The sequence below is a fragment of the Anomaloglossus baeobatrachus genome, chromosome 5, assembly GCF_048569485.1.
Source record: "Anomaloglossus baeobatrachus isolate aAnoBae1 chromosome 5, aAnoBae1.hap1, whole genome shotgun sequence".
Taxonomy (NCBI): Eukaryota; Metazoa; Chordata; class Amphibia; order Anura; family Aromobatidae; genus Anomaloglossus; species Anomaloglossus baeobatrachus.
This window is the reverse complement of record NC_134357.1, coordinates 491,099,600-491,126,210: the sequence shown is the minus strand read 5'-3', so window position 1 is coordinate 491,126,210 and position 26,611 is coordinate 491,099,600. Positions and strand designations below refer to the sequence as shown.

The window sequence follows — 26,611 nt, the reverse complement described above, 5'->3', positions numbered from 1 at the left end:
ATCTATCTATCTATCCCTCTATCTATCTATCTATCCCTCTATCTATCTATCTATCTATCCCTCTATCTATCCCTCTATCTATCTATCTATATCCCTCTATCTATCTATCTATCTATCCCTCTATCTATCCCTCTATCTATCTATCTATATCCCTCTATCTATCTATCTATCTATCTATCCCTCTATCTATCTATCTATCTATCTATCTATCCCTCTATCTATCTATCTATCTATCTATCCCTCTATCTATCTATCTATCCATCTATCCCTCTATCTATCTATCTATATCCCTCTATCTATCTATCTATCTATCTATCTATCCCTCTATCTATCTATCTATCTATCTATCCCTCTATCTATCTATCTATCCCTCTATCTATCCCTCTATCTATCTATCTATCTATCTATCTACAGTTAGGTCCAGAAATATTTGGACAGTGACACAAGTTTTGTTATTTTAGCTGTTTACAAAAACATGTTCAGCAATACAATTATATATATAATATGGGCTGAAAGTGCACACTCCCAGCTGCAATATGAGAGTTTTCACATCCAAATCGGAGAAAGGGTTTAGGAATCATAGCTCTGTAATGCATAGCCTCCTCTCTTTCAAGGGACCAAAAGTAATTGGACAAGGGACTCTAAGGGCTGCAATTAACTCTGAAGGCGTCTCCCTCGTTAACCTGTAATCAATGAAGTAGTTAAAAGGTCTGGGGTTGATTACAGGTGTGTGGTTTTGCATTTAGAAGCTGTTGCTGTGACCAGACAACATGCGGTCTAAGGAACTCTCAATTGAGGTGAAGCAGAACATCCTGAGGCTGACAAAAAAGAAAAAATCCATCAGAGAGATAGCAGACATGCTTGGAGTAGCAAAATCAACAGTCAGGTATATTCTGAGAAAAAAGGAATTGACTGGTGAGCTTGGGAACTCAAAAAGGCCTGGGCGTCCACGAATGACAACAGTGGTGGCTGATCGCTGCATACTTTCTTTGGTGAAAAAGAACCCGTTCACAACATCAACAGAAGTCCAGAACACTCTCAGTGAAGTAGGTGTATCTGTCTCTAAGTCAACAGTAAAGAGAAGACTCCATGAAAGTAAATACAAAGGGTTCACATCTAGATGCAAACCATTCATCAATTCCAAAAATAGACAGGCCAGAGTTAAATTTGCTGAAAAACACCTCATGAAGCCAGCTCAGTTCTGGAAAAGTATTCTATGGACAGATGAGACCAAGATCAACCTGTACCAGAATGATGGGAAGAAAAAAGTTTGGAGAAGAAAGGGAACGGCACATGATCCAAGGCACACCACATCCTCTGTAAAACATGGTGGAGGCAACGTGATGGCATGGGCATGCATGGCTTTCAATGGCACTGGGTCACTTGTGTTTATTGATGACATAACAGCAGACAAGAGTAGCCGGATGAATTCTGAAGTGTACCGGGATATACTTTCAGCCCAGATTCAGCCAAATGCCGCAAAGTTGATCGGACGGCGCTTCATAGTACAGATGGACAATGACCCCAAGCATACAGCCAAAGCTACCCAGGAGTTCATGAGTGCAAAAAAGTGGAACATTCTGCAATGGCCAAGTCAATCACCAGATCTTAACCCAATTGAGCATGCATTTCACTTGCTCAAATCCAGACTTAAGACGGAAAAACCCACAAACAAGCAAGACCTGGAGGCTGCGGCTGTAAAGGCCTGGCAAAGCATTAAGGAGGAAACCCAGCGAATGGTGATGTCCATGGGTTCCAGACTTAAGGTAGTGATTGCCTCCAAAGGATTCGCAACAAAATATTGAAAATAAAAATTATTTTTTTGGGTTTGGTTTATTTGTCCAATTACTTTTGACCTCCTAAAATGTGGAGTGTTTGTAAAGAAATGTGTACAATTCCTACAATTTCTATCAGATATTTTTGTTCAAACCTTCAAATTAAACGTTACAATCTGCACTTGAATTCTGTTGTAGAGGTTTCATTTCAAATCCAATGTGGTGGCATGCAGAGCCCAACTCGCGAAAATTGTGTCACTGTCCAAATATTTCTGGACCTAACTGTATCTATCCCTCTATCTATCTATCTATCTATCTATCCCTCTATCTATCTATCTATCTATCTATCTATCCCTCTATCTATCCCTCTATCTATCCCTCTATCTATCCCTCTATCTATCTATCTATCTATCCCTCTATCTATCTATCTATCTATCTATCTATCTAGCGGCCCGGTATTCTCAGGTGGCGGAGGGCGAGGGGCAGAGTTAATGTCCCCCCCCCTCCCGCAGCCGAGAATATCAGCTTGCAGCTGCCCCGGGACTGTCGCATCCATTATGCGGCAGTACCGGAGTGTCCCCGGCTCTTCCTGTTGCCGTGATGCGGTGGCAATCAGGGTAATATAAGGAGTAAATGGCGGCGGATCGCCGCCACCAAGTCCAGGCTTGATCAGGGCAGCGTTTGGGACAGCTGACATGATCAACCCGTAAGTAAAGTGAATAAGCACACACACCGAAAAATCCTTTATTTAAATAAAACACAATAAAGCCCCTGTTTCACCCCTTTATTAACCCCTTCCGAAACACACAGCTCCGGCGTAATCCACGTCCTGCGATTGGCGACCGACACAGCGCTGAATGCAGCCTCTCAACTAGAGAGCAGAGGTAACCACAGGTCATTTCCCATGGCCGGTAATGTGAACACACTACCGCTCGGGAGAAATGCAGCGTGTGCTCACAGGGACTCTATCTATCTATCCCTCTATCTACTATCTATCTCAGAAGGAAATGACTTTTTTTTTTTTGTTTTTCTTTTTTTTTCCCAATGTGCTTTATTGCATTGAATGCATTAAAACACATGTACCAACCCGCACGCGGCAATACCGCAAATAATATCGCGGTAAAACTGCGGCAAACCGCATGCGGTTTTCAGGTGCGGTTTGTTGCGTTTTTTTTTTTTTACCGCGGGTGCGGTATCTTTCAGACCCTGTGGAATTTTCTTACGAAAATTCCGTTTTCCAGTGCGCACAGGGCCTAAGGCTACATGTGCACTCTGCAGTTCTGTTGTCACAAAAAAAAAAAACATACACCAAAAACAGCACTTTGTCCCAGAGAACCTGGAAGTGTAAAAAAACAAAACAAAACCAAAAAAACATTTGTAATGATGGTGCATTTTTGTCAATTCTGATTTTATCCCTTTTTTGTGAAAAATAGTGATGGGCAGTTGGGAAATATAAAATAATAAAGTAAAAATAAAGAAAAATATAATAAAGCGAGTGCGGTATACTTACCGAGTCTCAGGGGCCGCTTACGAGGCTCATGCATATTCACTGCTTCCCCCGTTACATGCGGGCACAGATGGAGGGCCGTGGGAACCAGTCTCTGCCAGAAGCTCGCAGTGGGCAGTCATATTCCATGATTGCATGCTGTAACTTTAGATGTAGCAGAGCTATAATCATCATGGGACCTCTTTTGGATCACGTCTGACCTGCAGGGGTGTTTTAGGGATTAATAAAGTGGTGAAAGAAGGTGTTTTTTTGTCATTTATTTCAAATAAAGGATTTTTTCAGTGTTTGTGTTTATTTCTTTTCACTTACAGATTAGTAATGGGGGGGATCTTATAGATGCCCCCCATTACTAATCTAGGGCTTAGTGGCAGCTGTGAGCTGCCATTAACCCCTTATTACCCCCGATTGCCATCACACTAGGGCAATCGGGAGGAAACTGGTTAAGTGCTGGGATTGTCACATCTAATGGATGCGGCCATCCTGGGCGGCTGCAGACTGATATTTTTAGGCTGGGGTGGCCCTATAAGCATGGGTCTCCCCATTCTGAGAGTACCAGCCCTCAGCTGTTAGCTGGGTATCAAAATTTGGGGAACCGCACCCCACATTTTTTTGCCACATGTGGTTTCTCTTATTTTAATTCAAAGCCAAGATAAGCACACAGATGGGGGCAGCAGCCTGTAGCTGTATGCTTTATCTGTACTGGGTAGCAATATATGGGAGGACACTACGTCAATTTTTTTTAAAATTTATTTATTTTTACTGTACGATATAAACCCACAGACTAGGTCTGTGATTGGAAGCATCGGACACGCTGTCACCCAGCATGGGGGCGTGTCTGACAATAACCAATTACAAACATACGTGGGCAAGGGAAGCAGTGAATATGTATGAGGCTAAAGAGCGGCCCCAGAAGGGAATGAAAGGCCGCTTGAGCAGTTACAGTGGCGCCGGAGACTCGAAGTATAGCACGCTCACTTTATTATTTTATTTTTTTAATTTTACTTTTTATTACCCAAGTGCTGCCCAAGTGCTGGGCCCTGCATTTAGGTACCTTTTGAACCCGCGGGGTTCGGCTTTACAGTCCGGGTCTGCCCATCACTATTTTTTACCCATTGAATAAAAAAAAACAACTTATTGTCAAAAACGCATACGTTTTCTGAATGCGTTTTTGAGCCCCAGGCTGCGTTTCTGTGACCACAGGATGAAATTCTGTGGTCACCACAAAGATGAAGTGTGCGCACGTAGTCTTATTCAGTAAAACTGTATGACAAGTGGAGGCCAAAACACAGCATGAGAGGAGATGAGGGGAAGTAGCTGTTCTCTAAGAGATTTGAATTGCCCATTATCTGCCCTCATAATGTTTGTGTCTGCATATTTTCTTTTTAAATTAATAAAGCATTATGTGGGAAGAGGGTCTTACAGCTGCCGCCGTTCTTTGTGCTTTAGTTAGCCAGCATGAGAAGAGAGATGGAGGTTGCTGCTACAACTGTTCACTCTGTGAAACTGAATTTGGGGGATAGTAGGGGGATGCAGCTGCAGATTTTCACTGTGATTTGGTGAAACAATGAGAGGAGAAGAGCAAGATTGAACTACAGCTATTCTCTTGAGAGATAAGGAGGATGCAGCAGCAGCTTTTCAGTCAGTGATTTAGTGAAACAGAATTAGGGGAGAGGAGGGAGATGCAGCTGCAATTTATTTAGTAGCTGTCCTGAAATCAGGAGATGTCTACCACCTCATTGGATCCAAAAAGGCACCATATCTGCCGGCTGCACTGCACCTAATACAGCTCTACAGCCCCCAGGAAGGATTGTGATTAACTTTACTATGTTATTATCTTTCTTGCATTAATTATTTTTCATTCTAATTCCTATAAGATGTGATTGTTTTGCCCGCCTGCCGGCCTCGCATGTACGGGAACTTTCATTTGTACATTTTCCATCTCCCCTTTAATGAGACAGAATTTACATCTCTAATTCAAGTAATTGAATCTCATAGAGACGCTGATTGAATATCGCTCGGTAATTGTACGATGGCGTATCCGCTCCTGATCCCGGTGTTTTACAATTAATCGGATATTATACCACTCCGTCATCCCAATTAGTCATGTGCCGCAGTGTATCACATGGTGACGGATCGCGGCCGTCTTTACGAGTCCCCCTCATAATGAGTAACATGCTACTCTTAATCCTTTCCAAAAAAGAACAGATAATCTGGGGAGACGTGGTATTTATTGCCAGGATTACAGGACAAATACACAAAATTAATATTTATACGCAGCTGCTTGTTGGATATTACAGGGATATTATCCATATTCCCGTGTGCAGCAGGCCTTTTGCTTTTTACTGAACAGAAAGGGTTGAATGAAAGCTGCTTTCTTACTGAAACAGCGCCACCCCTGTGCTTAGGTTGTGTCTGATATTGCACCCCAGCTCTATTGAAATAAATGGGGTAGAGCTGCAATATTACACACGACCTGTGAATCAGTGTTGCTGGGGGTTTTTTTTTTAAGAAGGTGGAAATTTTTTTAACCCTTTACATCCTCTTTAAAGAAACTCCTTTTTTTCTAGTACATTTTTTTGTTTGATTTGTAATAATCCTTTTTTTTTTTTTTTTTGTTGTAGGTTTTGTATGCAGAAAAGTGTGAAACTTGTGCCGGGTGTCACTCTGGACCTTATTGAGAAGTAAGTAAAAGTTTAAAAATCAAACATTTTTGTTGTTGATTAAGGCATTCTTAAAGGGATGACATGGATTTGGGTCAAATGATTGTACTACCGTGTTTTTCCAAAGCCCTCCCCCAAAAATAAGCCCTAGCAGGGATTTTCAGCATTTTCGGAGAAAGGCTTAAATATAAGCCCTCCCCCGAAAATAAGCCCTAGTCGCGGATCAATAATGAAGTGTCCGTGCAGCTAAAAAAGTTACAGATACTGCAGGACACTTCACTATACACAGCGGCACCCGGCAATTACACTCACCTGACACTGAGCGTCAGGACCTGCAGTGATCACACACCCGCACACATCATATCTCTCTCTCTCTCTCTCTCTCTCTCTCACTCACTCACTCACTCACACACACACACACACACACACACACACACACACACACACACACACACACACTCAGATCTCACACGCAAACATCGGCTCGCACACACATCGGATCGCATACACACTCACCTCATCCAGCGACACCGATCTTCTCTCGCCGGGAGAATCCTGAGAGGCAGTGCGCTGCAGCGCGACGAACAGGACCTGCGGCGGGACACGTGACTTGCTCTCATTCTCTGCTGCCGTAAGTGCTGGATGTGATGTGAGTGTTTGTGTGATCTGCTGTGTGTGTCTGCAATCGGCTGTGTTTTTCTGCGTTTGGCTGTGTGTATCTGTGATCGGATGTGTGTATCTGTGATGGTTGTGTGTGCCTGCGATCGGCTGTGTGTGCCTGCGATCGACTGTGTATCTGTGATCGGCTGTGTGTGCTTGCGATCGGATGTGTGTATCTGCGATCGGCTCTGTGTATCTGCGATCGGCTGTGTGTGTGCCTGCGATCGGCTGTGTGTGATCTGCTGTGTATATCTGCGACCGGCTGTGTGTGTGTGTGTGTGTGTGTGTGTGTGAGATCTGCTGTGTGTGTGTGTGATCTGCTGTGTGTGTGTGATCTGCTGTGTGTGTGTGATCTGCTGTGTGTGATCTGCTGTGTGTGCCTGTGATCTGCTGTGTGTCAGCGTGTCAGCTAGCAGCAGGGTAGGACGGCGTGCAGCACCTACCGGAGATCACAGGAGGACCTTGGAACCACGCAGACGTCCTGGTCTGGTGAGTATGAGTCTTCTGGGAAGTGGGGGGGGGGTCTGCTTTTTTGGGGGGTAAACTTACCCCCAACCGTGTTTCTCCAAGAATAAGACCTCCTCCAAAAATAAGCCCTAGTGCTTTTTTGGGGGGCAAAAAAAATATAAGACAGTGTCTTATTTTTGGAAAAACACGGTAGATTGTGGCTCTGGGTGCGGCTGGTCTTGGGACAGACTTTAGTAAAAGGGATTGTCATGGGCTCTTTGGATCTCTTCCATTCCAGGAGTTACATTTCCTTCTGTAATGGTTGTAATCCTCAGTTTTTAATAGCATGGGTTGAAATTAAAGTGTATTATCGTCTTATACATTTATGTCTGCTAGATTATTGTCCCACAACTTTGTTGAGAGCGGCCCTTTTGTGTGCGGATATCCGTGGAGTAGTGGCTGCGAATGTGTGGATCTCTTATGCTTGGAGATATAGCAGCACATACGCTCCACTCTTGTTTGAGAGGTGGGCCACGTGAGCTTTGTGCTGTCACTTGTGGAGCGAGAGCCTCATATGTGTAATGCTCATAATAGTGGAGAGATGGACACGCATGCATGGCACATTCTCATCAGTTGTGAAATGGCCACATATGCGTTACCCTCTTGTCATTGGAAAGGTGGCTGAACTTGCTCATCCGGGAAGTTGTGGCCATTGATGTGTAATGCAATCATCAGTGAAAAGGTGGCCATGCAACTGCAGCACTCTCATCAATGAATAGGTGGCCACCAATTCGCATCACTCATCAATGTAGATGTGGTGCTCATGTGTAACACTCCCATTAATGTAGAGGTGACCATGCATTCTTAGCTCTCTCATCATTGTACAGATGATTGAGCATGCATAGCACTCTCATCAGTATAGAGGTGACCACGCATGCCTAGCCCTCTCATCAGGGCCGGACTGGGACTCGCATTCAGCCCTGGCATTTGGGGGTGCACAGGCCTACTTGTCACTTTGTGAATGTGTAATATCTTTGAGCACTTGTAGGTTGTGTAACAAGACCATATAACATGCAGTCACGACTGCGTCCAGTATTACAGCTCAGTCCTATTTATCGCTCTTAGTAGCAGGACCTGGTGAAGCCGCTATTTCCCTATAGAACTGGGTCCCTTAGTTAAAGAAGAGGGTGCTCTCCATATAATGCTAAGGCCTCATCATATAACTGATGGGCAGTGCAAAATCAGACCCCCCCCCCAGCGAATATTGTTGACCTATACTACAGATAGGTGATCATAGAAGCTGTAGTTGTCACTGACGCTAATTTTAGGTGCATGCCACTTAGGGAATGTGCAATGACATTTTTGGGGGAGAACCCACCATGGATATCCACAATGAGTGACCATCTGCATCTATTGCTGTGCACAGGTTTAGGCTTTTGAGCATCTTTTAACCACTTCAGGTTTCTAAAACCACCAAGTGATTAAAAGAAGTGACCGCTCCATTCTTCTGGTGTTTTCCACCCAGCAGACGCTCTGTACTTTACAATGCAGATCAATGGAAAGGTTCGGAAGGTGCCCGGATGTCTTTTATTGCGTTTTACCATCACTTTTTCTTAAAAAGCACAGTAAAAAAAAAAGTGACAAAAACAATAGGAAAACACTAAAAAAGCCAAAGATGGTCAAGACCATAGAAAAAATACCCAGGAAACTACTATAAAACTACACGGAAGATGGGTCAGGAAAAAAAAACGCCACGGTTTTCAATCTCTACTTAAAAAACTTGCCGGTGTTGTTTGAGTTTAAAACACCTTCTGTGCACATACCCTTAGGTTTTCCAGTTTTCGAAAACCCATTTCCTGCATTGTTTATTTGTTTCATTCATTCTCCCCAGGTCTGCTATTGTCTGCAGCGCTGGTGTCACATCACAATGACAGCGCTGCAACTAATCATAGAGCTCAGCAAGTAACTGATTGGCTACAGCGCTGCTGATGTGATGTCAGAGATGCAGACGCTTATAGACTCCAGGCACAACAGCAGTTTGTATTTTTTATAATAAAAAGGAAGCATCAGACATCAAGAGGATGTGAGCAGTCAGCGTCATGTAAGAGCTACTCACATGAATACATCACTAGAACCAAATATTTGAGGAGGATTTGGAGACATTCTGCTTAAAATATGTGTAAACATGTTAATTTACACTGTTTTTGTAGCAGAAACTGAGCAGAATCTTGCCAAATTCTCCTCATAATGTCAAAACAAAGTTTTGATTATTTTTAAGCTTTTTTTGACATAGCCATGAAACTTGTTTTGGATTTTCATGTTCAGAACCACCATCAGTACATGTATGCCGCACCAGAACCATCAGCAGCACATGAATACAGCACCAGTGTCACAATCAGTATAGTTAAAAGAAAAAGGTTTTGGTACCGTGTTAGCCAGTCAAATAATCAGTATATGAATGCCACACCAGAACCATCATCAGCACATGAATACAGCACCAGAACATGAATGCAGTGCCAGAATCACCATTAGCACATGAATGCAGCACTAGAGCCACCATCAGCACATGAATGCAGCACCAGAGCCACCACTAGAACATGAGTTGTTCCCGTCCCTTTTGTCTCCACGTAGTACAGACACCATGATGAGATTTCATGCCCACAGCTAGTCTCTGAAGACCTCTCTTTGTTCTTCAGCAGCACTTCCTGACACAGTGCCTTTAAAAATAAAAGTATCAGTATACTGCCCCAAAAATATAAATATCTCCCATGCTGTGCTACTAAAAAAAGACTTGCTTGCTTGCTTCACAAAATATCTCCCCCCCCCCCCCCCACACACACACACACACTGCCCCTTTCGGAAATATTATACCCCCACACTCACTGCCCCTCTCCAAATATTATACCCCTCTACACACACACACACACACACACACACACACAAACACACACACACACTGTCCCTCTCCGAAATATTCTACCCCCACACACACACATACTGCCTCTCTGCAAAATATTATACCCCCCACAAACACACACAATGCCCCTCTCCAAAATATTATACCCTCACACACACTGCCCCCCTCCAAAATATTATACCCCCCCATAGACACACAAACTGCCCCTCTCCAAATATTATAACCCCCTACACACACACACACACACTGTTTCTCTCTGAAATATTATACCCTCACACACACACACATACTGCCCCTCTCCAAAATATTATACCCTCACACACACTGCCCCTCTCCAAAATATTATACCCCCCCATAGACACACAAACTGCCCCTCTCTAAATATTATAACCCCCTACACACACACACACTGCCCCTCTCCAAAATATTATACACACACTGCCTCTCTCCAAATATTTTACCCCCTACACACACACACACACACACACACACACACTGCCCCTCTCCAAACTATTATACCCCCCTACACACACACTGCCCCTCCTTTAAATATTATAACACACACACACACACACACACACACACACTGCCCCTCTCCAAAATATTATACCACACACACACACTGGCCCTCTCCAAAATATTATACCCCCCATATATACACACACTGCCCTTATCCAAAATATTATAGCCCCCCATATATATACACACACACACACACACTGCCGTTATGTAAAATACCCCCCCCCCCTCACACACACTGCCCCTCTGGATAAAGTACTTCCCTTCCCACCACCTCTTGCAAAGCTGTGTCCCTTTCACAAATGTTCTCCCGTTATGTGCCCTAATCCCTCCTCCCTCACCCATAGTGAGTACACATTCCATCTAAGGCTACTTTCACACCTCCGGTTTCTGCAATGCGGCACAATACGGCACTCTGCAGAAAAACCGCAACCGTTTTTTTTGCCGCCAGTTGCGTGTTTTTTTTGCATAGACTTACATTAGTGCCGTATTGTGCCGCATGGGCTTGCGTTCGGTCCGGTTTTTGCCGCATGCGGCAGATTTAGCCGATGCCGCGGCCGGATGGAACGTTGCCTGCAACGTTTTTTGCTCCGGCAAAAAAAAACCGCATCGCGCCGCATCCGGCCGCTGCGGCGCATTTTAAATGCATGCCTATGGATGCCGGATGCGGCGCGATGCGGAAAAAAACGCATCCGGCCGCCGCATGCGGTTTCTTCCACTGCGCATGCTCAGTAGCGTGCCGCAACCGGAAAAAAACGGACCGGCCGCATGTAAAAACGTATGCAAAGGATGCGGTGTTTTCGCCGCATCCGTTGCATAGGTTTCACAGCCGGATTGAGCCGCAGTGCTCAAACCGGATGTGTGAAAGTAGCCTAAGGCTACTCCACGGAGCTCTTACAACTGTCCAACGTGTCTCAGCAGCGCCGCAGCAGTGTGATGTCAGCAAGGTGCTGATCTCATCACGTTGTTGCACGCTGGAGCCCCAGGCCCAGCGCTGTCACTGATCAAATGTATTTGCGTCTGAGAGACGCAAACACATTTAAACAGGAAGGAGGGAGCTGCAGTCACCGGGCCTTTCCTCAGCAGTACGCTGGGCACAGGATCTCACTAAAAAGCAGGGTCGGGGGGGTCACAGCACAGCGCGCTGCCTCCTGCTGCTTTCAGTGATGCTACTGTGCGCAAGGCAAATTAATGTTGCCCGGCGTGCAGACTGCTGAGGAGAGTGGCGGTGACTATAGAGTAAGCAGCCCTCTACAGGGACCAGCCCACTACAGGGACCAGCCCTTCTAGCATTTGCCAGAATTGCCCTATGGCCAGTCCGGCCCTGCCGCTCATCAATGTACAGATGATCAGGCATGCGTTCCACTCTCATCAGCGTAGAGGTCACCTTGCATCCATAAAACTATCATCAGTGTAGAGGTGACCACTAGAGATGAGCGAATCTGATGTTCAGCGTTCAGAACGAACTCAGACTTTTCCAAGAAAACAAAGTTTGGGTACGTTGCGAATGCAAATCACTTGCGCAAGCATTGCAGTGCTCGGGTACACTCTCTGCTCGATTAAGTGCGAGCTGCTCGCAGCTTTTGAACATCTCGCACTGGGGGTAATAACAGCGTGATCAGATGTACTGTGCACCCTCCAAAAAAATTTGGAAAACACCCCTCTCCTGGACATGTTTATGGCTAGCTGCATGTGGGCATAGACCCAAACTGCCAATCAATGACTTCAAATGATGTTTAGGTCAAGTCTGGGTCCAAAATTTAACTTCAAAAAAAGTTCAGGTAGACCAGTAAAACTCAAACATCCATGAGTCCGCTCATTTCTAGTGACCGCACATGTGTAGCACTCTTATCAGAGAAGAGGTTGCCACCCATGTGGAGTATTCTCATCAGTGGAGATGTGGCCGCTCATATTAAAGCAGTCTCATCAATGTACAAGTGACAGCGCATACATAGCACTTTCATCAGTATAGAGGTGACCGCTCATGCGTATCGCTCTCATCTGCGTAGATGTGACTGCGAATGCGTATTACACTGATCTATGTAGAGGTGACTGTGCATGCGTATTGTTCTCATCTGTGTGGAGGTGACTGCGCATGCGTATTGCTCTCATCTGTGTAGTGGTGACCTCACATGCGTATTGCGTTCATCCGCATAGAGGTGACTGCGCATGCATATTGCTTTCATCTGCGTAGAGGTGACTGCGTATTGCTTTCAACTGCGTAGAGGTGACTGCGCATGCGTATTGCTTTCATCTGCATAGAGGTGACTGCGTATTGCTTTCAACTGCGTAGAGGTGACTGCGCATGCGTATTGCTCTCATCTGCGTAGAGGTGACTGCGCATGCGTATTGCTTTCATCTGCATAGAGGTGACTGCGCATGCATATTGCTCTCGTCTGTGTAGAGGTGACTGCGCATGCGTATTGCTATCATCTATGTAAAGGTGACTGTGCATGCGTAGTACTCTCATCAGTGTAAACGTGACTGTGCATGTGTATCACTCTCACCTGTGTAGATGTGACTTTGCATGCTTTCCATTGATTTTGTATGAAAGTTCCAAAAATTGTCAAGCGCCCTTTGATAGTGGGACTCCCTGGCGTGTGCCCTCTATTAGTTGTCTACAAGACATCAAGAACTGAACTTACACTGTCTGCGACTGTTAGACTCTTTACCAAAGTCATTTGGTGTCAACGTTACACCCTGTAGGGCCCAGTTTCCTAATCTGCAGTACATATACCCCTGGGGTGCCCGCCATATTTATAGGGGGTAACACAGTGCTAAAACTTTGATGACAATATAAAGCCCAGTGAATGGTCAAACCCTTGGGGGAGCTTCCATGTAGTTTACCTGAAGAGGCCATATTGGCTTAGATATAGCTTTTTGACACAGCTAAACCAAAGACGTTTGCAATCTAATTTAGCTGATACTAATGGAAGTAAGGAAAAAATCGGGAATAAAGGACAAATTGCATATCCCATGGTAGAGTTCTGCATGTACCCATCACCTCTTATGACCATTTGTCATATCTCCTATCCACATGTACACCATGGACCATCCCATTAAAGTGAGACTTCCCAGTATGACAGTGTAGAAGTGGACAGGACAAGCTCACCTTGAGTTCAGAAGAAAATCTCTCATTGTCCAAAGCCCCGGAGCGACCAGGAAAAGATAATTGGTTTTAGAAGAGTCCGTCTCAGGAGACCGAGCAGGTTCAGATTAATTAGACACGTCCATGGACGGAGGGGCTGGAGGTAATTATTCACAGTCCAAGTAGGGCAGTGATCCAAAATCTGCTAACTCTTCCATTTCTGAATTGGTTGACACATGAGTTTTTAACCTTTGCTAGACCATTTCTGTAAAGATTTGAACAATTTATTCTTGGTTCCTCCTATCTAAAGTGTGGAGCTTTGGCCACAGTGGGTGTATGCCACTCAGGTCCTTCTGGGTACGGATAAGGGTTTAGGCTCATAGGGATAAGGGTCCCAGTTTCTGTTGTCTAAACCAGCTTTATCAGAGTGAATGTCATTATTGATGGACTCAAAGATCCGTTATTAATTTAGACCCTCCGGCAAACGACCATGTAGGAACTCCTCGTGTCACAAGCACAGCGCTGATCCTGCAAGGACTCCTCAGGACTAATGAAGGTGTCCATTGCTAGCTGACTGTAGAGCCTTTGAGTCTGTGCAAGGTGCCCTCATAGGTCTTTCTTGTTTTTCCAACACATCCTACAGGTGATCAATTAAATTGAGATCTAAGAATTTGGAGACTGGGCATCACCTAAATCTTTCTCCTGTTCCTCAAACCGTCCCTGAATCATTTTAGGAGTGTCACAGGAGCATTATCCTGCTGACAGAGGCACTACTTTAGGGATTACCAATGCCCTGTAGGGGATACTTGGTCTGTACAATGTGTAGGACTCTGGTACGTGTCACATCCACATGAACGCCAGGACCCAAGGTTTCCCTACAAAACATTGTCCCATTACACGTCTTCCAGTGGCTCGTCTCCTTCCCAAAATGCATAAACACCCAACCATCCATATGATGAAAAACGCTATTAGTAAGACCAGGCAGCCTTTTTCCATTCCTTCATAGTTCAGTTCTGATGCTCAAATGTCCATTGTAGGCTATTTCTGCAGTGATATAGGCATTATGATCTGTCTGTGAATGCATTGCTCCATGTGCAGCAAGCTTGTGATGTTCTGCGTGCCCTGACACCTTTCTTTCATAGCTGCGATGCTCTGCGAGTGCTGACATCTTTCTATCATAACTGTGATCCTCTGCATATCCTTACATCTTTCTATCATAGCTGCAATGCTCTGCGTGTCCTTGTACCTTTCTATCATACCTGCGATGTTCTACGTGTCCTGACACCTTTCTACCATAGCCAACGACACTCATGAAAACATCAGAAAAGGTGATCCCTCCCTCCCTGAACTTCTTGGATTCCACGGTCTCTATTGACTCCAGCCTCTGAGGAAGTAAACTGTCAGGATCGGAGTCAGCTCTGATCCCGACTATTGCAGCAGGGAGGTGGCTGTATGCTACAGCGGACATCTCCTGCAGATAGTACCGACACTGCTCCTAAGCCTTTGCTATTTTCCTCACATTCACTGCCCACAGTAAGCACCACATATGATCGTCACGATTCTGGTTTCCCCCCCCATCCCGCTATTTGCAGTGACTTCCAGTAGTGAAACTTCGTGATCCGCTCCTGCGAGAAGGGTCTTATCTGAAAACGAGGGAGGCTAGAATTTTTTTGATCACTCTATACTTTTAGCGGTGAGATATTTCTAGAGCTACACTGAAGAATACCAGGACGGCTTGTAGAAAAATAAGACGTGGCACCTCCAACCCTTAACAAATTTCTGTTAATCAAAAGAAATCTCTGCAAGTGGCGGTGTGCATCAGACTCGGAACCGCAGCCGCAATGTCTTCTGATCACGCCAGCCGCTCTGCAGCTCGAAGCTTTGTTCTACCTCCTGATTATTTGGGGAATTTAAGGAACCCTGAACTCAGCAATGTTAATTCTCTCCATTAACGACATTACGTCGATGAGGGGAGAAGGCAGCGAGCTGCTTGTTTGGCTTCAATAACCTCTGCTAATATTGGTTTGTTTCATTCCCCTCAACTCTTAATTGCTCTGCGCTGCGGAACGAGTCTGCGAGCAGCCGAGACGCTGCGTATGGAAGCACATTAGCAGCATTGGCATTTTTACATGTCATCGAGTGAAGGTGCCAACAGATCAAGGCTCTCGCGTTTTACCCCATTTTGCTGCCCCTACTGCATAAATCCATCTCTGATGCTGGTAAGCACAATCTCCACAACACTACCCACCACAAAAGTCATTGTAAAATTCCTTTAATCATGGTAGTCTGGAAACTGTCCATTAACCCAGCACTGGACACTTGGTACTTTTTTCCCAGATCTCTCATCTCCAACAATCATTCAATCCTTTATAGTGTAAACGATCAGCTTGTCATCACTTGGTGTTTGACCTCTGCCGATCTTTCGATTTGCGGCACCTTCACGTTTGACCCTTACCTTCTAGCACATCCATAATTGTGGCCAGGCCTAGTATTGTACCTCAGTGAATGGGGCAGAGCTCTATATATGGAAGGGATGAGACTTTGTAGAGTGTGACCTCCACGATTACTCAATGTTCATATTTCCTAAAACTGGCCATACACATTTTATTAATGTAGGACAAACTCGTCAGCCTTTCGACCCAGTGAGGTTAGAGCAGGATGAGGCAGTTGGATTTCAGCATGCCTCATCATTTTGTTTTCTTGAGAGAGAAGTCAATCCCACTCCTTTCCTTCCATACTGAACACAAACCAAGGTTTTGGCCAAAAGCTTCCCAATTGAATTTTCTGGAAAACCTCTACCTTTCAAGTGGTCAGAAGCGCACATTGATGGTCTTTCCTAGAACTGTTCATACATGTTTGATTGATGTAAGACAAACTCTTCAAAGTGAGTACTTAGGGCAGGTGTCAGGCTTGAGGTAGTTTTATTTCAACATGCTCCATCCTTTTGTTCTCAGGAGAGAAACCTATCCCAGAGGTGTCGGGCATCTGCTTACTCCTCTCCTTCCAGGCAGAACACATAACAAGGGTTTGGCTAAAGCTTTTTCAATGGAATTTTTTGGAAAAACCTCTATAGTTGGGGATCTCAAGTTTTAACGGTCAATCCTGCACAATCACACATTGGTGGTCTTATAACAGTCCATACTCATTTCATTATTCTCAGATGAACTTACCAAAGTCATCATTTTGTATCTCTCAAGTAGTGGGATGTCAACATCTTGCAAGAAAAGCCGACCCTGAAGATGTCTGGCAACAGCTTAGGCTGCTTTCACACCTCCGGTTTTAGCAGAGCCGGCCAATCCGGCTCTAAAACCTATGCAACGGATGCGGCGACAATACCGCATCCTTTGCATAAGTTTTTTACATGCGGCCCGTCCGTTTTTTGCCGCATGCGCAGTGGAAAAAAACGCATGCAGCGGCCATAGGCATGCATTGCATATCGCACCGCATAGGCCGGATGTGGCGCGATGTGGTTTTCTTTTTTGCCAGACAAAAAAAACGTGCCAGGCAACGTTCCATCTGGCCGCCGCATCGGCTAAATCTGCCGCATGCGGCAAAAACCGGACGGAACGCAAGCCCATGCGGCACAATACGGCACTAATGTAAGTCTATGCAAAAAAAACGCAACCAGCGGCAAAAAAAAGGTTGCGTTTTTTCTGCAAAGCGCCGGATTGTGCTGCACAGGAAAAAACGGATGTGTGAAAGCAGCCTTACTCCTCTTTTTGGCAGAACACATCCTGAGCTTTCGGCCGGCCAAGAGCTTTCTATTGTGCAAGGATAGGCAATGAATGGAATTTCCTGGAAACCCTCTTTAGTTGCTTCTTAAAAGGATTGTCTACTGAACACCACCAGTTATTTCCAGGGAAAGGTTCATTTTATGCTGTGAGGTTTTTCATGAGTGTATGAAGTACAATGTGATCTTCACGTGACAGCGGGACCCAGTTTCTTTGTAAACAATATACTGAAGGGCACATATAGCTAAACTGCACATGACTAAAAGCTCCTGAAGAAAGCCAAGCTCCGTAGTGTGGCCACAAATGAATGAAAGTCCGCCAGCATGCCCACATTCCCCCGTCACGTATGCAGATTGCCAAGAGGAGCACTGAATTCAGCGAAGCTTTCCAGATAATGAGAGAAATATCTGCATAACATTTCCTCTGGGCTATGACCCACGCTGCTAGAATATACTCATTGTCCATTTGCACTAATTACACTTACATTAAAGGCTTTATTCATCACCATCTTACATCCATGTGCGCCACCTTGTTTGTCAGAATAATAGAAAATAATGTAACTAGTGTTGTCCAAGAATTTAAAGGGCGATTCCAATCACTGCTGTCCGTAACATAAATCAGACAGTTATCCTTCCTTAGTGGCGAAGATCTTTTTAAGAAACTGGTCTTTCCTTTTTACAAACCTTCTTGATCTTCTTTAGAATTTTACTCCCATCATGCTCCTGGATAGATCAAAGGTTTTATAATCTTTTTACTCTGGGAGGGGTTTTCTCCTGTGCTCTCTGACGCCCTCTACTGGGTAATGCACATTGAAGCACCTGGCAAGGAAATGGCAACTGTTTTTTTGACAAATGGAAAACGATCTAAAGAATCCAAAATAGTCATCTAATGTTTAGTTATCTGCTTAACTTTAATTACCTGCCCAAGTCCCCAAAGTCCCTAGGGGGAGATTAGAGCGAGTCTCCCATGAGGCTGTAACATTACTTCCAGGTCCACTTATTAACACTCATGCATATTCACTGCTTCCCCCACCCACAGTCAGTCCCGTTGTCTGTGATTGGTTGCAGTCAGACCGTCCCCCACTCTGTGTGACAGCGTCTATGATTGGATGGAATCACGCAAACTGTCTGATTCCCTATAGTGGTGTAAAAATAAATTGTTGTAGGCTTCCCCCCACATTGTGATACCCAGCACAGATGAAGCATAGGGCTACAGGCTGCAGCCTCCAGTTGTTTGTTTAGTTTGGCTGTGTATCAAAATGAGAGGGACCCTATTTAAATTAAAAAAAAAAAAAAAAACCAGCGTGTGGGTCCCCCCCAATTTTGATACCCAGTCATGATAAAGCTGGGGGCTGGTATTATACGCCTGGGGAGGCCCTTGGTTATTGGGCCCCCCCAGCCTAAAAATAGCAGCCTGAGATGATCTCATAGAACTCAGTGACCTCACCTTAGGTTAACTCATTCAGTTCAATGAGACCTGCATCTCCTGGTAGAAAACGGCATTTTGTTCTTTTTTTACCAAGAGATGCAGATATGGTGCTGAAATTTATACACCAAATTCCTGCACCAATACTGCATCTTCCGCCAAAAATACACATCTAAACGTGATACTGTTTTGATGTGATATTGATGCATTTTTTTGCTAGAAGATTCAGATTTAGTGCAGGAATTTGGTGTATAAATTTCAGCACCAAATCTGCTTCTCGTAGCAAAAAATTGCATAAAAACTGCGTGTTTTGATGCATTTTTTTGCCAAGAGATTCAGATTTGGTGCAGGAATGTAGTGAATAAATTTCAACACCAAACCGGCATCTCATGGCAAAAAAAAAAAAGCATAAAAACTGTTTTACTGCCGTTTTGCTGCAGTTTTCTGCCAGGAGATGAAAATTTGCTGCTGAAATGTCTCCACCAGATTTCTGCACCAAATATGCAGCAGAGCCAGGATCGCCGTGGAACCTCATGCGGATTACGTTGCAACTGGGTGTTTGAGGCTAATACATTGGAAAAAGAGGATTTTTTTGTATTTTATTTGAAATAAAGGATTTTTTCAGTGTTTCTGTTTTACTTTACACTTACAGTATTAGTAATTGGGGGATTGTCTCATAGATGCCTTCCATTACTAATCTAGGGCTTTGTGGCAGCTTTGAGCTGTCATTAACCCAATTGCACCAGAGCAATTGGGATGAGTCGGACAGTGCCGGAATTGTCACATCTAATGGATGTGACAATTCTAGGCGGTTGCAGGCTGCTATTTGTAGGTTGGGGGGGGGCAAGGGTTTGGTGAGTGGGGGATGCAATAACCATGGAATCCCCGGCCTGAGAACACCAGCTGTCAGCGTTATCATGGCTGGGTATTGGGTATCAAAATTGGGGAGGACCGCACTCCGTATTTATTTAAAAACATTTTTGAAAAAAGCCTCATACGGTTCCTCTTCTTTTGAAACAAGGCTGGGGCTGCAGCTTGTAGCCGTCTGCGGACCCTAAACTTTACAGCTTAGGCTTGACCATCACTAGCTACTACTGCAAAACGTTTTCTGAAAGTGCTATTAATTTGAAACCCCGAAGTAGGCATTGAATTTTTACGCATGCTTTGTATGTTCCCAGCACGGCGCATGCGCAAGTAGTCTTGCTACAGTGACCTCACTGACCTACTGCTTGTATCATTGCCCTCGGTGGGGACAGTGCCAAGAACACACAGCGCATGTGTGAGATTTTAGTGCTGAAATTGGTGCCATAGCAGAAGAGTAGAACCCTCAATATGGAGAGGAAGCTTTGGGCAGAAACTAGTACCCCTGGGAGCTGCTGCCAATTTTTTTTTTCTCTCCCAGAAATGCCAACTCCATTTGCTCTCAAGAATTGCTAATCTGTGAATGCCACTGTCTCAGCAATGATTGAAATGCCCTAACCTTCCGATAATATGTTTATAGCTTGAGGCACCCCCGTAGCAAAACTGTATCCAGTCTGTATAAATGTTGGGCTGGCACGAAAGGTTACAGTTAACATGTCATTAGAGACTCTGGAAATGGGCAAGTAATTAAGGCTCTTGGGTCATGTGTGAGATTAGATAAGGGCACTAGCTCAGAGCGGGCACCTTGTGCAGGTTGTAGGTGGTGAGAACAGATTGTGAGCCGGGCATCGGCGTCTGGATTTCCTCAGCAGCTCTACGGCTTTATTATGATAGGAATCGTGATCTCCTGACTCCGCAGTCTGCAGCGGTTCTGTCATATTTGTCATGTAGAATAACACACCGATGAGTAGTCAGTGCAGTGAAGGTTGTAGCCGGGCACGCTATGGCTCGTATATGTGTTGTTATATGGACGGTACGTATTGATCTGTATATGGCAGATTAGTAGGACTGGAAGGCAGGACGTCGCCACCATCAATCTCATCCATTTCATTGAGTGATATCATCTTTTTATCTCCAACCTCCCTTTGACAGAATTGGGGAACCATAAATATTCCTCACTTCATTAATCGGACACCTCCAGGTATATCTAAAATTTCTGGTTCAAGGGCAAATAATCCCATCATCTCCACCAAATACTGACAGTAATCTGGGAAGCAGAGATACGGGACATTGTTTGCTGGTCCTCACGCTGGAAAAATGGAGGATTACAAAGTAAAAATGTCTTGCCTTTCTACTACTAATTCCACATTCACAGACCCGCATAACACATCTTAGTGCTGTCTGGGCTTTTTTCTCAGACAGCACACTGATCCAAAGAGTTTCATTGAACCGTTTTGATACCCTAAATTCATAAAGTTTTAGGACTTAGGCTGGGGCCACACGGGGATTACTGTGAGTGCTCACATGTCACTCAGCACACGCTCGCAGCACAGCGGGAGCCGAGTGTCATGCGACTGTGGTCCGATCCTGCGATCAGACCACAGCTGCGGAGGAGAGGGAGGGATTTATCTCCTCCGTTGCCGGCTGATTCGAGAATCGCATTGCACTCCGCTGTAATGCGAGTTCAATGCAATGTTTCTCTCGCCCCCATGGATTTGAATGGGTGCAAGCGAAACATGATCACATTCCACCCGCAGCATGCTGCAAATTGTTTTCTCGGTCCGATTAGGGCTGAGAAAACAAATCGCTCATGGGAGCTGTCCCATAGCTTCATATTGGTCCAAGTGGAATGTGATTTTTTTTTTTTTTTTTTATCGCATTCCACTCGCTCCATATTACTCACCATGTGTGCTAGCCAAAATACACTCGCTGTTTCGGACCCTCTCACTCCCAGCTTGCCGGCTCCTCGGACCCTCTCACTCCCAGCTTGCCGGCTCCTCGGACCCTCTCACTCCCAGCTTGCCGGCTCCTCGGACCCTCTCACTCCCAGCTTGCCGGCTCCTCGGACCCTCTCACTCCCAGCTTGCCGGCTCCTCGGACCCTCTCACTCCCAGCTTGCCGGCTCCTCGGACCCTCTCACTCCCAGCTTGCCGGCTCCTCGGACCCTCTCACTCCCAGCTTGCCGGCTCCTCGGACCCTCTCACTCCCAGCTTGCCGCCTCCTCGGACCCTCTCACTCCCAGCTTGCCGCCTCCTCGGACCCTCTCACTCCCAGCTTGCCGCCTCCTCGGACCCTCTCACTCCCAGCTTGCCGCCTCCTCGGACCCTCTCACTCCCAGCTTGCCGCCTCCTCGGACCCTCTCACTCCCAGCTTGCCGGCTCCTCGGACCCTCTCACTCCCAGCTTGCCGCCTCTTCTGACCCTCTCACTCCCAGCTTGCCGGCTCCTCGGACCCTCTCACTCCCAGCTTGCCGGCTCCTCGGACCCTCTCACTCCCAGCTTGCCGGCTCCTCGGACCCTCTCACTCCCAGCTTGCCGGCTCCTCGGACCCTCTCACTCCCAGCTTGCCGGCTCCTCGGACCCTCTCACTCCCAGCTTGCCGGCTCCTCGGACCCTCTCACTCCCAGCTTGCCGGCTCCTCGGACCCTCTCACTCCCAGCTTGCCGGCTCCTCGGACCCTCTCACTCCCAGCTTGCCGGCTCCTCGGACCCTCTCACTCCCAGCTTGCCGGCTCCTCGGACCCTCTCACTCCCAGCTTGCCGGCTCCTCGGACCCTCTCACTCCCAGCTTGCCGGCTCCTCGGACCCTCTCACTCCCAGCTTGCCGGCTCCTCGGACCCTCTCACTCCCAGCTTGCCGGCTCCTCGGACCCTCTCACTCCCAGCTTGCCGGCTCCTCGGACCCTCTCACTCCCAGCTTGCCGGCTCCTCGGACCCTCTCACTCCCAGCTTGCCGGCTCCTCGGACCCTCTCACTCCCAGCTTGCCGGCTCCTCGGACCCTCTCACTCCCAGCTTGCCGGCTCCTCGGACCCTCTCACTCCCAGCTTGCCGGCTCCTCGGACCCTCTCACTCCCAGCTTGCCGGCTCCTCGGACCCTCTCACTCCCAGCTTGCCGGCTCCTCGGACCCTCTCACTCCCAGCTTGCCGGCTCCTCGGACCCTCTCACTCCCAGCTTGCCGGCTCCTCGGACCCTCTCACTCCCAGCTTGCCGGCTCCTCGGACCCTCTCACTCCCAGCTTGCCGGCTCCTCGGACCCTCTCACTCCCAGCTTGCCGGCTCCTCGGACCCTCTCACTCCCAGCTTGCCGGCTCCTCGGACCCTCTCACTCCCAGCTTGCCGGCTCCTCGGACCCTCTCACTCCCAGCTTGCCGGCTCCTCGGACCCTCTCACTCCCAGCTTGCCGGCTCCTCGGACCCTCTCACTCCCAGCTTGCCGGCTCCTCGGACCCTCTCACTCCCAGCTTGCCGGCTCCTCGGACCCTCTCACTCCCAGCTTGCCGGCTCCTCGGACCCTCTCACTCCCAGCTTGCCGGCTCCTCGGACCCTCTCACTCCCAGCTTGCCGGCTCCTCGGACCCTCTCACTCCCAGCTTGCCGGCTCCTCGGACCCTCTCACTCCCAGCTTGCCGGCTCCTCGGACCCTCTCACTCCCAGCTTGCCGGCTCCTCGGACCCTCTCACTCCCAGCTTGCCGGCTCCTCGGACCCTCTCACTCCCAGCTTGCCGGCTCCTCGGACCCTCTCACTCCCAGCTTGCCGGCTCCTCGGACCCTCTCACTCCCAGCTTGCCGGCTCCTCGGACCCTCTCACTCCCAGCTTGCCGGCTCCTCGGACCCTCTCACTCCCAGCTTGCCGGCTCCTCGGACCCTCTCACTCCCAGCTTGCCGGCTCCTCGGACCCTCTCACTCCCAGCTTGCCGGCTCCTCGGACCCTCTCACTCCCAGCTTGCCGGCTCCTCGGACCCTCTCACTCCCAGCTTGCCGGCTCCTCGGACCCTCTCACTCCCAGCTTGCCGGCTCCTCGGACCCTCTCACTCCCAGCTTGCCGGCTCCTCGGACCCTCTCACTCCCAGCTTGCCGGCTCCTCGGACCCTCTCACTCCCAGCTTGCCGGCTCCTCGGACCCTCTCACTCCCAGCTTGCCGGCTCCTCGGACCCTCTCACTCCCAGCTTGCCGGCTCCTCGGACCCTCTCACTCCCAGCTTGCCGGCTCCTCGGACCCTCTCACTCCCAGCTTGCCGGCTCCTCGGACCCTCTCACTCCCAGCTTGCCGGCTCCTCGGACCCTCTCACTCCCAGCTTGCCGGCTCCTCGGACCCTCTCACTCCCAGCTTGCCGGCTCCTCGGACCCTCTCACTCCCAGCTTGCCGGCTCCTCGGACCCTCTCACTCCCAGCTTGCCGGCTCCTCGGACCCTCTCACTCCCAGCTTGCCGGCTCCTCGGACCCTCTCACTCCCAGCTTGCCGGCTCCTCGGACCCTCTCACTCCCAGCTTGCCGGCTCCTCGGACCCTCTCACTCCCAGCTTGCCGGCTCCTCGGACCCTCTCACTCCCAGCTTGCCGGCTCCTCGGACCCTCTCACTCCCAGCTTGCCGGCTCCTCGGACCCTCTCACTCCCAGCTTGCCGGCTCCTCGGACCCTCTCACTCCCAGCTTGCCGGCTCCTCGGACCCTCTCACTCCCAGCTTGCCGGCTCCTCGGACCCTCTCACTCCCAGCTTGCCGGCTCCTCGGACCCTCTCACTCCCCGCTTGCCGGCTCCTCGGACCCTCTCAATCCCCGCTCTCCGGCTCCTCGGACCCTCTCAATCCCCGCTCGCCGGCTCCTCGGACCCTCTCAATCCCCGCTCTCCGGCTCCTCGGACCCTCTCAATCCCCGCTCTCCGGCTCCTCGGACCCTCTCAATCCCCGCTCTCCGGCTCCTCGGACCCTCTCAATCCCCGCTCTCCGGCTCCTCGGACCCTCTCAATCCCCGCTCTCCGGCTCCTCGGACCCTCTCAATCCCCGCTCTCCGGCTCCTCGGACCCTCTCAATCCCCGCTCTCCGGCTCCTCGGACCCTCTCAATCCCCGCTCTCCGGCTCCTCGGACCCTCTCAATCCCCGCTCTCCGGCTCCTCGGACCCTCTCAATCCCCGCTCTCCGGCTCCTCGGACCCTCTCAATCCCCGCTCTCCGGCTCCTCGGACCCTCTCAATCCCCGCTCTCCGGCTCCTCGGACCCTCTCAATCCCCGCTCTCCGGCTCCTCGGACCCTCTCAATCCCCGCTCGCCGGCTCCTCGGACCCTCTCAATCCCCGCTCGCCGGCTCCTCGGACCCTCTCAATCCCCGCTCGCCGGCTCCTCGGACCCCCTCACTCCCCGCTCGCCGGCTCCTTGGACCTTCTCACTCCCTGCTTTCCGGCTCCTCGGACCCTCTCACTCCCCGTTTGCTGGCTCCTCGTACCCCCTAACTCCCAGCTTGCCTCCTCCTCGGACCCTCTCACTCCCAGCTTGCCTCCTCCTCGGACCCTCTCACTCCCAGCTCGCCTCCTCCTCGGACCCTCTCACTCCCCGCTCTCCGGCTCCTCGGACCCTCTCAATCCCCGCTCTCCGGCTCCTCGGACCCGCTCAATCCCCGCTCTCCGGCTCCTCGGACCCTCTCACTCCCAGCTTGCCGGCTCCTCTGACCCTCTCACTCCCAGCTTGCCGGCTCCTCGGACCCTCTCACTCCCCGCTCTCCGGCTCCTCGGACCCTCTCAATCCCCGCTCTCCGGCTCCTCGGACCCTCTCAATCCCCGCTCTCCGGCTCCTCGGACCCTCTCAATCCTCGCTCTCCGGCTCCTCGGACCCTCTCAATCCCCGCTCTCCGGCTCCTCGGACCCTCTCAATCCCCGCTTTCCGGCTCCTCGGACCCCCTCACTCCCCGCTTTCCGGCTCCTTGGACCCTCTCACTCCCCGCTTTCCGGCTCCTCGGACCCTATCACTCCCCGCTTGCCGGCTCCTTGGACCCTCTCACTCCCAGCTTGCCGGCTCCTCGGACCCTCTCACTCCCAGCTTGCCGGCTCCTTGGACCCTCTCACTCCCCGCTTGCTGGCTCCTTGAACCCTCTCACTCCCTAGTGTGGAGAATAGTAGTCCTCAGTGAATGTCTGTCTCTAAGACTATTCTGATGATGCAGTGCCGAGTACTCTAGTAGATCCATTACTCAGTGAGTTACCTTTTTATCTATTATTTCAGTAGTAGTACTAGCACTTACATAGAATTTATCTGGCAAGTGTGTCCTGGTGTGAATGGCATGGTGAGAATGGTCCCAGATGTCCTCGCTACTGGTCTTTCAGATGTAAAGGTCACAACGGTTATAACACAATTGATGCGACCCTGTATATATTTTTAGTCTGGATTGAATAGTCATTACCTACCCCACTGTTCTTATGGGACTATATATTGATCACAAAGACAGAGGTGTCCCAGTAGCATCCTTTCCATTAATCAAACTTGCTGATTTAGTCCCTATGAATTTTTTTGTACCTGTAACTCTGACTGAAGGGCACAATGGCTGACTATTAGGTGACACGTGCAGCACGTGGACCATCCGTGAAGGTATGAAGTAGGTGTTGATCAGAAGTCCAAGGCCATGTAGACAATAGCTTACCTAGGAATGGAACGTCATTTGGCCTGTTGCATTTTGATTTGAAAGATTTTTACCTGAATGGCGCCACACTGGTCTTCAGGTTGTGTGTAGTATTGCAGCTCGGTCCCAGTCACCACAATAGAGGTGAACTCCACACTGTTCCTAGAAAAAGGCTGCCATGTTTTCCCAATTTTGTAAACTCCTGGCTATAAGGATGGCAGTACCAGAATCCTGGGGTTTTCCATTTTTCCTAGTACTGTGGTTTTCTCCCAGTCTCCACTATAGTAATTTTTTTTTCCTGGTGCCTCATTTTATCGGTCCTTTCCGTCGTTCCCATCCTCGGCGTTTTTGCCGGCCCCTTGTTCCAGAGTTAATTAACTTCTCAGAGACATACAATGACTTTTATCAAAGAATGTTTTGAATATTT

General features: G+C 48.4%; 1 protein-coding gene across 1 annotated transcript in view; it reads left to right on the top strand.

Annotated features, from left to right (window-relative positions):
• Positions 1-26,611, top strand: part of RPTOR (regulatory associated protein of MTOR complex 1) — a 364,764-nt gene that overhangs the window by 313,650 nt on the left and 24,503 nt on the right. The window contains exons 7-8 of the mRNA XM_075351789.1: positions 5,904-5,963; positions 16,381-16,457. Coding sequence (XP_075207904.1) covers positions 5,904-5,963; positions 16,381-16,457 — 137 coding nt within the window. The remainder of the gene's footprint in view (positions 1-5,903; positions 5,964-16,380; positions 16,458-26,611) is intronic.